General features: G+C 37.5%; 1 protein-coding gene across 2 annotated transcripts in view; it reads left to right on the top strand.

The window, feature by feature from the left end:
- Window positions 1-16,795, top strand: part of LAMA4 (laminin subunit alpha 4) — a 146,901-nt gene that overhangs the window by 115,470 nt on the left and 14,636 nt on the right. For both annotated transcript variants that reach the window (XM_059401233.1, XM_059401234.1), the window contains exons 22-30: window positions 154-287; window positions 1,910-2,081; window positions 5,668-5,799; window positions 6,921-7,063; window positions 9,082-9,220; window positions 9,734-9,871; window positions 11,593-11,726; window positions 12,647-12,811; window positions 13,634-13,787. In XM_059401233.1, the coding sequence (XP_059257216.1) occupies window positions 154-287; window positions 1,910-2,081; window positions 5,668-5,799; window positions 6,921-7,063; window positions 9,082-9,220; window positions 9,734-9,871; window positions 11,593-11,726; window positions 12,647-12,811; window positions 13,634-13,787 (1,311 nt within the window). The remainder of the gene's footprint in view (window positions 1-153; window positions 288-1,909; window positions 2,082-5,667; window positions 5,800-6,920; window positions 7,064-9,081; window positions 9,221-9,733; window positions 9,872-11,592; window positions 11,727-12,646; window positions 12,812-13,633; window positions 13,788-16,795) is intronic.

The raw sequence follows: 16,795 nt of genomic DNA, 5'->3' as shown, positions 1-16,795 counted from the left end.
TATCTAAATTATCCGGCCCAGAGGAAACATAGGTCTAGAAAGATATTTATCTATATGGGCAGTTCCCCTTGACCTGTTGTCTATTTCATTGTCTGTTCTGTATCACCTGGGTGAAGCACAATCATGGGGTAATTGACTTTGTCTGTTACATAGCTCCCCGCAAGCTTAAACTTGCCTGGCTTCGTGGGCTGCCTGGAATTGGCCACTTTGAATAATGATGTGATCAGCTTGTACAACTTCAAGCACATCTATAACATGGATCCTTCCAAGTCAGTACCCTGTGCCAGGTAAGAAAGTGTTAAGAGTACTAAAGACTTTGATAGCCACGTGAAAGCAGCAGATGAGACAACCATGGATCAATATTCAGGTTCTCTTTTTTTTCTTTGGGGAACCCAGTCTTGGAACTGCATAAGAGTCATGTCTGCAAAAATCATTTCAGTTTTCTGCCACAGACGAGCATATACAAGTATGAAGTGTTAAACATCTTGTTTGCAGCTTTAAAAAAAAAAAAAAAGATTTTATTTATTTATTTGACAGGGAGAGACAAAGTGAGAGAGGGAACACAAGAGGGGGAGTGAGAGAAGGAGAAGCAGGCTTCCCGGTGAGCAGGGAGCCCGATGTGGGGCTCGATCCCAGCGCCCTGGGACCATGACCTGAGCCGAAGGCAGACACCTAACGACTGAACCACCCAAGTGCCCTTGTTTGCTGCTTTAATTTAGGATTCCAGAGACTTGGGTTTCACCAGAAATTTCTGTTGTCTTAGCACAAAGGGTAGAAAAGAAATCCATTCAAAATCACTCATCAGAATATGGAAGATCACACACACACACACACACACACACACACACACACACACACTGGAATACAGTGAAGTCTTGCCATTTGCAATGACGTGAACAGAGCTGGAGAGTATAATGCTAAGCAAAATTAGTCAAAGGAAGACAAATACCATATGTTTCACTCACGTGTGGAATTTAAGAAATAAAACAGATGAACATGTGCAGGGGGGGGTGGGCAGAGGGAGGCCAACCAGAAAACGGACTCTTACCTATGGAAAACAAACTGAAAGTTGCTGGAGGGGAGGTGGATGGAGGGATGGTCTAGATGGGGGATGGGCATTAGGAGGGCACTTGCTGTGATGAGCACCGAGTGTTTGTACGTAAGTGATGAATCACTCAATTCTAAATCTGAAACTAAAAAAAAAAATTTTTAAATAAAAAATAAACCATTCATTTAACCTACCTATAAATACTTCTCTGTCTCCCATGTAGACATCAGAACTTACTTTTCTTTCAAGTTTTTATTTAAATTCCAATTAGTTATTCCCCAGGCTTCGTGGGCTGCCTGGAATTAGTTTCAGGTGTAGAATTTAGCGCTTCGTCACTTACATACAACACCCAGTGCTCATCACAATGCCGTCCTTCACGCAGGTCATCCATCCAGCCCTTCTCTCCCCGCAGGTCCCCTCCAGCACCTCTCGGTTTGCTCTCTCTAGTTAAGAGTCTGTTTTGTGGGGGCGCCTGGGTGGCTCAGTGGGTTAAGGCCTCTGCCTTCGGCTCGGGTCATGGTCCCGGCATTCTGGGATCAAGCCCGGCATGGACTCTCTGCTCAGCAGGGAGTCTGCTTCTTCCCCTCCCCTCTCTCTGCCTGCCTGTCTGCCTGCTTGTAGTCTCTGTCTGTCAAATAAAATAGATAAAATCTTTATAAAAAAAAAAAGAGTCTACTTTGTGGTTTGACTCTCTTTCTGCCTCACACCCCCCCACCATGTTCAGCTGTTCTGTTTCTTAAGTTCCACATATTTAATGCTGTGAGTTCCATGGAAGATGTCATGACAATGGGTTGTAAGTTCCTCACGTGGAAAGCATAATGCAAACTGTCATGCTCATATATCCTTGCGTTTTTATTCCAGAGACAAACTGGCCTTCACTCAGAGCCGAGCTGCCAGCTATTTCTTCGATGGCTCTAGTTATGCTGTGGTAAGGGATATCACAAGGAGAGGGAAATTCGGTCAGGTGACTCGCTTTGACATAGAAGTTCGAACACCAGCTGACAATGGCCTCGTGCTCCTGATGGTCAATGGAGTGAGTAAATATAATAAAAGTCCTTTCTCCTCTCTGTTATTCCCTTTACTTTCCACTGTGCATATTCCTAGGAACCTTCCCAGGTTGAGTGTGTCATGCCACCAAATCGAAATTTTAGTTTAGAAAGAAAAATTGGATATGTTTTTCGTTAGGGAAGTTGCGCCAGCAATAAGTAATTTCTGCAACTTTGAAATGCATTTTTGGATGTATATTAAATATAACCCCTTTAATAAGCTAGAGAATTTTGCAGAAAATCAGCACCAAGATCTAGGTGGGTAGTGTGTCTGCAGAAATGCAACACTGACTTTTTTACATCATATGCCTTTATCAGTTAAAAAAAAAAATGAATGCTTACCATAAATATATGCATTTCTTAATAATATATGTAAAAGCATATATATAAACACACTTATAATATAATTATGAAGTACTTTATTAATGATTATTAATAGTAATAATCCATATTTTATTATAGAGATAATATTCAAAACTAGGTATAAAAGATAATTTATATAAAGATAAAATATTGAATGAAAATAAATACAACTTTAAAATAAAGATGAAATGAAATAAAATTGTTTCCTATTTGTTAATGGTACAAATATTAATAGCGGTGTTAGTTAAGAACAATGTAATTAAATATGCATATGCATAAAATATGCATCTCATTAACTTTTTGAGATACAGTGACTCAAAAGTCTTATCCTAAGCCCAGTTGCTTTCAATACTAAGTTTTATTGGCTGTCAAAACTAAACAAAGTACCTCAAAAGTAAAAGTGTCAGATGTGTATCATTGGCTATGCTTACTAAATTATGATACCATTTTTCAGTCTCCTCCACTAATTGGCAAAAGTGGTCTTTGAATTTGGCTGGTACATTTCTATCTTTTATGATGTCAGTTCTTGCTAGCTAATCATATATTGCATCATTTTGTAAACTTTAACAAAAGAACTCAAGACCATTGAAATCTTTATTTGACAGAGTTTTAAACTCGTTAGAAATTTTTTTCTAAAATTATTTTTAATAGTGCAGATATGAGAGTTTTTACAGGTAGTACACATTGTTTTCATCAACAAATTTATTTAACATTAGAAAATTTTAAAAACATATTTTTTAAAAACCATCTCTCCAGAGTATAACTTTCTTCAAAAAGGTTACTTTCTCTTTAGAAATCTGTTGCACTTCTATAACCAATAGTGAAGCAGCAGAAAGAAAAATAAGGAAAAAATCTCATTTACAATTGCACCAAAAATAAAAAATATCTAGAAATAAATTTAACCAGAGGCAAAAGATCTATACTCTGAAAATTATAAAACACTGATGAAATTGAAGACAAAAAGAAATAGGAAGATATTCCATGCTCATGGATTAAAAGAACAAATATTATTAAAATGTCTATACTACTCAAAGGAGTCTACAAATTTAATGCAATTGTTATCAAAATATGCCAACAGCATTTTTCACAAAACTAGAAAAAACAATCCTAAAATTTGTACGGAACCAGAAAAGATCCAAATAGCCAAAGCAATCCTGAAAAAGTAGAACAAAACTTTTGAGGTCTCCTAATTCCAGCACAATAGTATTACAAAGCTGTAGTAATCAAAAGTGTATGGTGCTGGCACAAAAATAGACACATAGATCAATGGAACAGAATAGAAAATCCAGAAATAAATTCACAACTATATGGTCAATTAATCTTCAACAAAGGGGAAATGAATATACAATAAGGAAAAAACAGTCTCTTCAACAAATGGTGGTGGGAAAACTGGACAGCTACAGGCAAGAGAATGAAACTGGACCACATTCTTACACCAAACACAAAAATAAACTCAAAATGGTTTTAAAGACCTAAATATGATATCTGAAACCATAAAAATGCTAGAAGAGAGCACCGGCAGTAATATCTTTGACATTGGCCACAGCAACATTTTTCTAGATGTGTCTCCTAAGACAAGGGACAAAAACAAAAATAAACTATTAGAACTACACCAAAATAAAAAGCTTCCACACAATGATGGAAGCAAGCAACAAAACTAAAAAGCAGCCCACAGAATGGGAGAAAATAGTTGCAAATGAAATATCTGATAAAGGGTTAGTATCCAAATACATAAAGAACTGGTACAACTCAACACCCAAAAAACCAAATAATCCAAATAAAAAATGGACAGAAGACATGAAACAACATTTCTCCCAAGAAGACATCCAGATGACCAACAGACACATGACAAGATACTCAATCTCATTCATCATCAGGTAAATGTAGATCAAAACTACAATGAGAAGAAAGAAAAACTGCAATGAGGCATCACCTCACACTTGCTAAAATGGCTAAAGTCGAAAACAAAAAACAGGTGTCGGCGAAGAAGTGGAAAAAAAAGGGACCCTCTTGCTATGTTGGTGGGAATGCAAACTAGTGCAGCCACTGTGGAAAACAGTATAGAGTTTCCTTTAAAAATGAAAAATAAAACTACCCTATGATCACTACTGGATATTTACACAAAAAATATCTAATTACACAAAAAACACTAATTCAAAGGGATACACGCATCCCTATGTTTATAGCAGCATTTTCTACAGTAGCCAAATTATGGAAGCAGCCCATGTATCCATTGATAGAAGATGTGGTTTATATATACAATGGAATATTATTCAACCTTAAAAAAGAATGAAATCTTGCCATTGGCAGTGACATGGATGGAGCTAGAAAATACAATATAGGGGCACCTGGGTGGCTCAGTGGGTTAAATCCTCTGCCTTGGGCTCAGGTCATGATCCCAGGGTCCTGGGATCAAGCCCCATATCAGGCTCTCTGCTCAGCAGGGAGCCTGCTTCCTCCTCTCTCTCTGCCTGCCTCTCTGCCTACTTGTGATCTCTGTCAAATAAATAAATAAAATACTTTTTTAAAAAATCAAGTTGAAATATTTTCTTTCTTCCCCCGAATGGATTATTTTCCATATCTCTAGAGTATACAGACTCCGCTTGAGAGATCACTTTCTGATCAATAGGAACTACGATAACGCCTCATTTTTCAAATCCATTCAGTTCTTCTATTGCAAACTATCTTCCAAAACAAGCAAGTCGGACCAGTAAATTACTTGAGTGCTACAGAATTACTTTGGTTCTCAAACACCATATGGCCCAAGTGCATAATCATTTCATGTTTATTTACATAAATCCAGTGTTTCCAAATAATTACAGAAATGTCCTTTTCCTTATCTCCGTGCTTGCTAATAATTTTTTCAGATTCTTCTCATCAAACCTTGGAATTATTTTTCAGTATTGCCAATTTTCCTCTTAAAGTGAAATGCACTCATGCCTGTAAGCCCGTTACAATTTTCAAATGTTCTCAAGATTTTTAAAAGGCCAACAAGGTAAACTTAAAATTTTATTAATTCATCAAGTAAATAAGAAACAGAAGATGGCTGCTTTAAATTGAGTATAAATATTAACATTTTGATATATTAACCTGATACCTAACTGCTTCAGTTTCAATAATAAAAACTACAGTGTAAGCTCTCAATTTCAGATAAATCTACACTTTCCTAATAGCAGATGTTTACATCTTATAACTTCTTTCTGTCCACAGAGTATGTTTTTCAGCTTGGAAATGCGCAATGGTTACCTACATGTGTTCTATGACTTTGGGTTTAGCAATGGCCCTGTGCATCTTGAGGACACATCGAAGAAAGCTCAGATTAACGATGCTAAATACCATGAGGTATAAATCATTGCGATTTGTGTGGTGTGTTTTGTTTTGTTTCACTTGTACTTAGAACTATAGATTGAATCAGATGGTCAAATGACGTAGGTGGGAAAATAATTAAACTGAGCACCTTCACTTCTAAAAACCAACAGCAGGACCCCATTGACTCAACTCCAGAATGACATTTGCTTTAAAAAAATGAATGTTTTGTCATATTGATGTTTTCTAATAAAAGAGTCACTGAAAGATTCATTTTAATTGCTTGATTACAATGGCACTCCATAGAATACTTTTATACATCTATTGAAAATGCTAGTGTGGATACAGAGCCATTTTTAAAAGTGTCCTTTGAGCACTATTAAATGTAAAAAGAGTAGGTAAGCAAATAGAGAATCTCCCTGTAAAGCATTTATCCAGAACTTAGAAAATACTAACACAGATTTCCTTATATAGCGAGCCCCCAGGGAATGCTTTTTAACTTTGAAACAGTTGTGTAGTTCACTAATAATATATTTCATCTATCTTCAGTAACAACTACTTTGAATCTACAATTGAATAAAATGTATAAAAGGTTTATCTTTTAAGTTGAACCAAAATGCAGAGAATGTATAAAAGGTTTATCTTTTAAGTTGAACCAAAATGCAGAGTGTAGGACGCTCTATTTCTCTTTTCAGTTCAAAGTCCATGACCTCCATGAGGATGGTATACAATAGGAGAATATTTTAACTATATCACTGACTAGAATTTTGGCAGAATCATTAAAGCTTTTCACTGTGTCACTAAAACAATGAAACCTGGTAACATGCAGTCTGGGTCCACAAGGTCCCTGTTTATAGTCTTTTATCCTGAATCTCCTCAAAGGGGCAAAAGAAAACAATTGATGCCATGACAAAAATATTTTTTGGTCTATCTCCTTGTCCGTGTGTAAATTCTTCTCCAGAAAATATGACCTTCTGGTTAAGTGTGAGTGTCCTCGTCTGTAAGAAAGGAAAATCTGTTCCCCATTTTGTGAACAACCAAATACAGAAACATGGGGACCCAGCTGTTATAACCAGAATAATTAAAATATATAATCATCTTTAAAAAGTTTATTATTAAACAATGATCAAGACTTGGCTATATATTATGTCTCCCAGATCTCAATCATTTACCACAACGATAAGAAGATGATTTTGGTGGTTGACAGACGACATGTCAAGAGTATGGACAATGAAAAGATGAAAATACCTTTTACAGACATATACATTGGAGGGGCTCCCCCAGAAATTTTACAATCCAGGTAAGCTCTTTTTGTTAAGTAGCTGTTGTTCCTGATGATATCCTGGGCTGAGTATGCAACATCCAAGAGAGGTCTTATAAAGGTTTGAAGGCACTTCGACTTGCTGCTTCTAGGTACCCGCACAGACACATGAACACACACTCAAGCACCCTCATGACCTCCTTAAATTAGCATCTTCTAGATGAGATCTACAGGTTTCTTTAATTATTGTATTAATCTCTGAACACAGTCTCATGCGATATTTCTTACCTGCAAGAGCAAAGATGGAGCCTGTGTATTGTATGAACATGAAGCATTGTGTCCCTTTACTTTTATTTCAGACTTACTTTGAACTTCTTTGAACTCTCAAATAGCATCTGAAGGTATAAAATAATTTTAAGCTTATCCAAGGGGATGTGAATTATGTATCATTATAATTTTATTCTCAAGCATTTAAAAATTTAACTATCTCTTATTACAATCAAGCCATAGCTTCAGACACCCTTGAAATTGAGAGGCAACTTGAGCAGAGTCCAATCTGGTCATCCTCAACCCTGGTTCTCACCAGAATAACCTGGAGGAATTTTATAAACACCATTGCCCATAACCACTCTCCAGAAATTCTAACTGGTCTGGGATGAGACCCCCAACTTCAAACTTTTTTCCAAATTAGATACCCTCTTAGCTTCTTCAACAACTCCACATGGGACTTTCAACCATTATGGTTGTCATTATCTACTCCCGAACCTTTAGTTAGCATGGTCCTCTAGGTATGATCTTGATGGAACAGAATATAGTGGGACTGTTACTCCTTAGTTTGGCCAGTGCTCATTTAAAATACACTGAAGACATTATAATTTGATCAAAACTAACTTCATAGTCATTCAATATTTGATAATATGCTCTTGGGCACCTCCTATATCCTAGGCATAATGATAGGTACTAGGATAACAGTATCAATCAAATTATCATCCCTGATCTCAAAGATAAAAGACTTCTTACGTTCTTATTACTCCAAAAACTCAACATTCCACTAGGAGATTTCTCTAGCCTTAGTTGATCATAAGTGTGTTGCAAAAATAGCCAAGAAGATGAGTTCATGACTTGAATACAATCCACTTGGGAATGGATTAGTGAAAGACTGAAGACCTGGGTTTAAATCTTAACTTACCACTTGTGACATTAAAAAAACAAAAACAAAAACAAAAAAGATTTTGATGTTTCTTAGTTTCATTTTGAAGTTGCCAACAATTGACTGTTTTTGACCTAAAATACATCAGTCCTGTGTGGCTCAACCTATTAATCATCTGTAAAAGGGAAATAATAGCCTTTCCTTTAAAAAAAAAAAAAATGGGGTGCCTGGGTGGCTCAGTGGGTTAAAGCCTCTGCCTTCAGCTCAGGTCATGATCCCAGGGTCCTGGGATCGAGCCCCACATCGGGCTCTCTGCTCAGCAGGGAGTCTGATTCCTGCTCTGTCTCTGCCTGTCTCTGCGTACTTGTGATCTCTGTCAAATAAATCAAAATCTTAAAAAAAAAAAAAAAAAAAGAAGAAGAAGAAGAAGAAGATTTTATTAGACAGAGAGAGACATGGCATGAGAGAGAAAACAAGCAGAGGGAGTAGGAGAGGGAGAAGCAGGCTCCTCGCTGAGCAGGGAACTCTATGCAAGACTGGTTCAGTCTCAGGACTCCGGGATCTTGACCCCAGCCGAAGGAAGACACTTAATCACTGAGCCACCCAGACGCCCCTAGCCTTTCCTTTTATATCACAGAATTTTTATAAAATGAGCTAATGTAATCTAAAGGATCTTCAGAACTATAAAGAAGTAAACAAATTGGCTTGATGCAGAATAAAGCTGTTCTACAGGCAAAGATTAGACATTACTCTATGCTTATGAGAGAAAGCATGAGAATATGAATAGTTACAAAGCTACTAAAAATGACTATAAATAAAATCAAATTTCATATCCCACATATGCAGGGTAACATCAGTATTGTCATCATCATCATGTTATCAGTGAAGACTTAATTTTTTTTTTCAGGACCCTCAGAGCGCACCTTCCCCTAGATGTCAACTTCAGAGGATGCATGAAGGGTTTCCAGTTCCAAAAGAAAGATTTCAATTTATTAGAGCAAACGGAAACCCTGGGAGTTGGTTATGGATGCCCCGAAGACACTCTTGTAAGTACCATTCAGTCAAAATCTTTTAAATAAATAAACACACACACACACACACATAGACGTATAATGTATCATTCTCAAAAGCTGGAAAAGGTTTTTTGAGTTTCTCTGTGAGCCTAAGGATACCTTGGGCTTCTTTCTGCCACCAGCAAAAAGGAGAAACATTAAGCTAAAAAGTCGTGTGGGGGTTCCTCTGGGACTTGTCTGTTTGCTTCACTTTTCATTGGTGGGAGGGGGTTTCTAAAGCCCAGAGAGGCTGTGCGGGCATCTTTACTCACTCAGGTGGAGGAACTGGAGAAGCTAAAATCCCATCGGCCAGGGACACACAGAACAGTTAACATGCCTGAATGCCTGTATAAACCGGAAGTTAAAACATAAACTATTAATACAGAAACCAGTAGGCAAGGGCTCTGGCATGTGAGAAATTGACATTTTCAACATTTGATAATTATCGTAAACACTGTACTATATTCACTTTATTTTATTTATTTATTTTATTTTTTTGCCACACAGATATCTCGCAGAGCATATTTCAATGGGCAGAGTTTTATTGCTTCAGTTCAGAAAATATCTTTCTTCGATGGCTTTGAAGGAGGTTTTAATTTTCGAACGTTACAGCCAAATGGGTTACTATTCTATTATGCTTCAGGAGTAAGTATTTCTTTTTCCCTATGGGAAATTTTTTTGTGATAATTGTTTTGTCTATTGAAAACACTGTTTGAGCACGTTAAAAGTGATTTTCAATTCAGATTAATTTGGACTCACATGAACACACACAGAATGCCTCGTTTCAGACACTTTGTAATTAAGTCTATCGCATATCAGGAGATTCATAGACCCACCTCTCAGGAGTTCATGGAGAAAATTCAGTGTGTCTGTGGACCCAAGTCAGAAAAAAATAAGGTTTTTTAAAAATTTTATTTTCTCAAACTAAAATTTAGCATTTTCTTCAGCTACAAATATCAGCAACAAACCACAGTAATATTTGCAGAACCTGTTACTTTATTGTTAATAGAAATCACAGTTATTTTTCATCTCACATAATAGTTGCCACAGATAACTCAAAATATCATTTTTGCTCATTGTTACTTTTAAACTTCAGTAGTTATTAGGTCTGCTGAGAGATTTTATAATTTAACGTTTTAATAAAGAAGTACATATATTACTATATCACAGATTTATTGTTTTAATATTTTGAAACTGTATCTCAATATAATTGGTTTCCTTTTTATTCTAGATATTTGTTTGATGCATTTTAAAATGTTACTTTTGAAGGGGCCCGTGTGTATCACCAAAGTGCCAAAGGAGTGCATAGCACAAAAAATGTTAAGAACCTCTGTGTATATATACAAATACATATGTGATTTTTTTGTAAAATAATAAAAGGAACATACTTTTCTCCTCTTGGACTGGATACAGAACACTTGAACTCACCTTCTAAAGATATATTATTCCAAAAATAAAATAAGATACCCAGAAGTTTGGTGACCCTAAGACCCAAATGATTTATCTCTGAAAAGGTCATCATCAACACATACACTGATAGAGCAGGTCATAATATAATATGTAAAAACTGATCTTATTTTTAATATTTATGACCTTGTATCTGTCACATTTATACTGAATTTAATTTAAATCAGTAGCAATGGTGAGAATTTACCCAAAGCACCCTGTAGGATCTCCACCACCAAATCTGCCTCAGATTACCACGGTTAGTTAAATAACAGTTTTTGTCAAAAAAAATTTTTTAAAAAGTAGTTGTGTTGACGGTTGTGCCCTCCCACCCCCCCATAAAGGTCAGTGCCCCTCTAAGGGAAGAGAAGCAAGATTATCCATTTGCCAATATTGTAAACAATCAATAGTACAATAATTAGTAAAAAGAACTGTTAACTTCAGCCCTTTTTCTATTTGTCTTCCACCTCTATAGATGAAAAGTAAAACACTTCAAAAGACACTTAAAAAGCCAAACTGGCAAGTTTGACTGGTCAAGCCAAACCCTTGCCTGGTCATCTAGCTACATCTCCAAGGAGACAGAAGTATTGCCTTTCCCAGCCGGGAGCCCGAAGACAGAATAGTGATGCCCCAGTTAGGGAAGGCGCTAACCTTGAGACAACTCTCAGTGGGAAAAAAGCACTAGAAATCTTCAGTGCAGGAGAGAGGAGGCTCCTTTCTCAGTTGAAATGTGTCTAATTTTGCCGGTGACACCAATATAAGCAATATGCTGTCACTGTTGTTTTCATAGAAATTATTTCACAAGCAACCTTCCGGACATCAGGCGTTCCCTTAAGCAATATCACTAAGTGAATGTTGAACACTTGTCCATCTTTTGGATCCCGGGCCTCCCTACTTAAAACCCTGTGCTTGAATTTCAGTCAGATGTGTTCTCCATTTCGTTGGCTAATGGCACCGTGGTTATGGATGTCAAGGGAATCAAGGTGCAGTCGGCCGAGAAGCAGTACCACGATGGGCTGTCCCACTTCGTCATTACCTCTGTCTCACCTGCAAGGTACGGGTCCTGACTTCATGTTCTTTCCCAAGATGCCTTTATTTGTAGGGCATGATTCTGCCCAAGGACCACTATGAATAATAGACCATTCTATTGCTTTTCTGGTACTTTAAAAAAAAAAAATATGGTAGGGCAAACAACTTACATTCTTTTAAAAAGAAGTTGCTATTAATTTCCAAGAGATGCCAAATAAATCACTATATAATTACTTAACAGGAAGACAAAGGTTTTTTTCCAGTCAAGCCACAGGCTACCACCCTTCTTGAGGGAAGTGCCTACACATAGCGCTTAGTGAATGGAGGGCACTGTTTTGCATGTAGAAGGAGATCCGCAAACATTGGTTTCATTTAGATTTTTAATTAAGCAATTGAGAACTCTATATTTATGACTGCATATTGAAAGCTCTAGCTTTATTTTTCAAATATGTAATACTGAATTTCTTTTTCTTAAGAAGAAGGCTTTCTGGAGTAAGAAATACATTTCCGTTGTAGACGGCTGCTCTTCTATGCCCACTTCTATGAAGCCCTCCCATTACAAAAAAAAAGACATTAACTGGCCTTTATAGGCTCCATTTCCAATTATACTCAAAACCAGTCAATGTGCCTTACAATGAAAACAGTCTCCCCAAGTGTGATGAAATAATCACCATGAGTTACGTTCTGCTTTTTCCACCGCCCCCCCCCCAAAATGTTGGTAACTAATCACCTGAGCTTCTTGTTTTTAGGGGTTTGGAGAGTCTTTTCTGCATGTAAAAATATTCAACTATTTTATCCCAGACCTCATGAAGAGTCTGGCAAGTTGTTATCTTTTCACTAGCCAGAATGTTCTATGTTAATTCCATGAGAAAACCTGCAACCTAGAATGAAACTCCAGGTAAAAGGGTACCAGTGTGGTGCGTAAAGAAACTTTTTCCTTTGCAGATATGAACTGATAGTAGATAAGAGCAGACTTGGGAGTAAGAACCCTACCAAAGGGAAAGTGGAACAGACACAAGCAGGTGAAAAGAAGTTTTACTTCGGAGGCTCACCCTTCAGTCCCCAGTACGCTAATTTCACTGGCTGTATCAGTAACGCCTACTTTACCAGGTAGGATATTTTTATTATTCATAATTCTGCATGATTCATAAAAAAAATCAGGTCAATAATGAAAATGTTTACATATTTAAACTGAGAACTATAAAATTTATAGTTATATATAAAATTTATAGTTCTTTCTATAGTTTATAGCAACAGAGAAGAGTAATTAAAAGCTTGCATGGGCTCGAGCAACTGACATACTTAGGTTTGTGTGTAGGTTTCTTCCCTTTAAATTCCTGCATGCCCTTGGCTAAGTCAGCCTTCACTTCTTTTATGCCAAAATGCAGATAATAATAATGTCTGCCTCCTTGTTAGAACAATTAAATGTGATAAAGTGCAGAAAGCACCTGGCATACAGCAAGCTATAAATATTAGATGTAATTATATCTGTGCTTATTATTAATGGTGTAGCACAGAGTAACATACCCAAATTCTTGTTAGAGGTTTAAGAAAGTCTTCTTAATGCATCACTTTAAACAAAGCCATTAATCAAGGTCCTTGACAAAGACTGAAAGTGCTCCCTGAGTACAAGAGCAAGCAAGGGAGAAAATTAATACACACGGAGTAACACAGAGGTGGTACCCATCATCCAGAACGTGGTGACGGAAAAGATGTCCGTCTGTCAGAATGTGCCAGTGCCAGGCAAAGTTATCCATAAACTGTTAAATGGTTGTGTAAAGGGTTCTTATTAAGACAGTGGTTGACGCAGACCCATCTCACACACACACACACACACACACACATTTTAAATACCAAATTCTTTCACTTCTGTAGTTTTCATATTGTAAGTCTGAACCACATTTTAAGGGTTTCCCCCGCTCTGCTACACAGGTTGGATCAAGACGTGGAGGTCGAAGACTTCCAGCGATACGTGGAAAAGGTCCACACTTCTCTTTCTGAGTGCCCTATTGAGTCTCCGCCACTGCACTTTCTCTACAAAAAAGGGAAGAATTCCTCAAAGCCTAAAACAAGCCAGAATAAAAAGGTAAAAAGAGAATGCTGTGTCAGATTCTCAAACGTTCTCGCATTCCACACACACAGTTCTAGACACTGATGCTGTATAAAATTCACTCCAGTTTGCAACTGTATGTACATATGAAAGTTGGGATTCTTCTAGTACTTGATACTGTTGTTTCCCAGCTTTGGTGTATCAGTCTTTGTTCCAAGAGAAACACTTTGAATCAGATTGATTCCATATGGAATTTTTCATTATAATGATTAAAACTGCCCCATACTTAACCATTCATATGTATAATGTATATTATTTAGTACTGTCATTCTCAGTACCATTTGCTTTTGAGTCACGATCTCGGGCTTCTGTCACAGCCATGGAAATTCTTAAAGTTTCTGATCTCCTGTTCTCCCCTCCTCCCCTGACCTTCACATCAACCACTCAGAGGCACGGCTGATCCGTGATATCAACTAGAAACGCTCCATTAACAAAATCTTGAGTTCTTAAACTGCATCCCCTGAGGACAGTTTTTTTTCCTCATTCATTTACATCCAGCGTGTACATCAGCGGCTTTCATTACAGACGAGGCTTCCAATTCCTTCCCACTCTTTCAGGCTGGTCTCCCCACCCACTTCCTGGTCCAACCTTAACAAGTCCCTCGGGTGCCGCCCCTACCACCCTGGTCCAAGCCACCATTATCTCTCACCTGAGCCCTACCAGGGGCTCCTGCCAGGGCTCCGGGCTTCCACCAGCTTCTCTGACACTCTATCCTCCACGCAACAACCATATGCGTATACACATGTCACATCGTGTTACTCCCCTGCTCAAAGTGCCCCCGACGCCCACTACACTCAAAATAAAAACTCCGGTTCCTACAATGTCATAAGATGCTCTCTGTTATCCAGGCTCCTTTCCCTCACTCACTCTTCTGCCCACACTAGCATGAGCCATGTGCATTCCTGCCCTAAGGTCTTTCTTTCTGCCTGGACCACTCTCCCTGCAAACATCTGCATGAATGGCTCTTCCTTCCGGCTCAGCCTTCAAGCATTCAGTAAGGCCTCCCTTAACCCGCTAATTAATACCATAGCTGTCTCCTGACTTTCCCCAGTACTACCCATCTCCTTTGCCTTTCCTAGTTGTTCTTTTTTCCATAGCACCTTTCCCGTTTTATTATAGCCTGTTTTTACTGTGTTTGGTATTTACTCTCTGTTTCTTCTGCTAGAATTCGAGCTCCTTTTTTAAATCTGCTCAATGATGTGTCCTAAGAACCTAGAACAATGCACATAATAGGTGTTCAATACATACTTAGCTATCTGCATCACAGGGTTGTTAGAAAGATTAAGTGAGTTGATGCATGAAATGCCTTAGCACAATGCCTGGCATAGAGCAAAACATTCAATGAATATGAGCTGTTAGATCTCTTTATAGAGGCTTGTGAATGTTTCTGGAGGATCAATTCCTTAAAGTAGAATTGCTTGGCTTAGGGGAATATGCATTGTCAACATTGAGATAATATTTATACTCCTACGAACAGCATTTGAAAAAAACCTATTGTTCCTCCCAACTGCTGAACTAGATATGATCAAATTTTTATAATTTTGCCCATCTAATGGACAGATAGGGCATCTCACTGTGATTTTGATTTGCATTTCCTTGAATGCGAATGTGGCTGAGCATCTTTTAAAGAACTGATTTCCCTCCACGGCTGGCTTCTGAACCATCAGCAAGAGGAAAGCATCCCCACCAGCTTCTGCCTTCTGATAGTTTTTCACCGGCCATTATATCTTGATCGCTTCCCTATGTATTTCAGCTTACGGGGATCACATTTGAGAACCCCCTTGCAATTCCTCCTTTGTTCACACACGATTTGTCAATGTTAAAAGGTTAATTTTCTTTTTGTACAACTCAAAATTAGTAATTTTTCAGGATCCTCTCCTGAATTTCACATGGGAGAAAGAGAATTTCATATGACTTTTATGAAGGCTTTCACTAGAGGATAATTTAAAGGATTTTTCAAAGGAGACTATGAAATTCTGATGAGATCTTACCATCCTCTTCTCATATTGATGCTAAAAGGTTTATCCTGGAATTTTTCAGCTGGGAGTTGAGCGCGGGTCAGTGGATCAGACACAGCAGGTTAATATCATGGGCTGATGAGGAAGATCAGCCTACGGCACGCACTTTACCTCTTTAAACGAATACAGTTTTCTATTTGAAGCTGTCTATCAAGTGCAGTTTCCTAACAAATATTCATACTCTCAAGTTTGCAATCAACAGACCTTGGAACTATTAACATACACTTTTCAGTATTATAGGAAACCTCTTAGCCTTTCTTGTAAAAAGCCTTAGAAACTCAACTTCATAATAACAGATACAGGATGACTATAGATTTCCCTTCTAGTTCTTGGTAATCAGAATGTCAAATGTTTGCTAATCTTCTCTCATATTTACCCTTGTATCAATAGCTTCTTAAGTAGCTATCCAGAAAAACATGTGGCTGCTGTTTTAAATTTTTATCAAGGCCGATTCATAGCAATTTGGGCTATAATAAATTATTTTCACAGTAACGTCCTAATATTGTACCTTATGTGTATATTTTATTTTACCATTAATAGACTTTCAGTGCTTTCTAATTTTCTCCCTTTACGGGTGAAGATCACTGTGTATTAGTCTTTGATTACATTGCTGAATATATCTTTACAAAATATTCTTAGAGGTGGACTTACTGGGTCAGGGAAAATTACTTTCCAAAAAAGGAACACTGATTTCTATTCCTCCATGAGTACGTAAGAATACCTATCTTACCACCTGTGTTCCAGCATGAAAATTTCTTATAATTTTTGTTTTTAAATTTAATTGGGGACATAGTTTCTCATGTGGTATTTCATGGGATAATGAAAATTTTATGTATTTTAAGAGGCATCATTCTAAGGTATCCAGCCAACCATTCCCTTTTCTGAGAATTGATTCCCTACACACAGGGCAAGCCCAATATTTTAGGTACGTGACTTTATCTACCTGGATACAGATGTTTGGATTAG

The sequence above is a fragment of the Mustela nigripes genome, chromosome 5 (assembly GCF_022355385.1).
Source record: "Mustela nigripes isolate SB6536 chromosome 5, MUSNIG.SB6536, whole genome shotgun sequence".
Taxonomy (NCBI): Eukaryota; Metazoa; Chordata; class Mammalia; order Carnivora; family Mustelidae; genus Mustela; species Mustela nigripes.
Note: the sequence above shows the minus strand (reverse complement) of the source record. Positions and strands in the feature narration are given on the sequence as shown.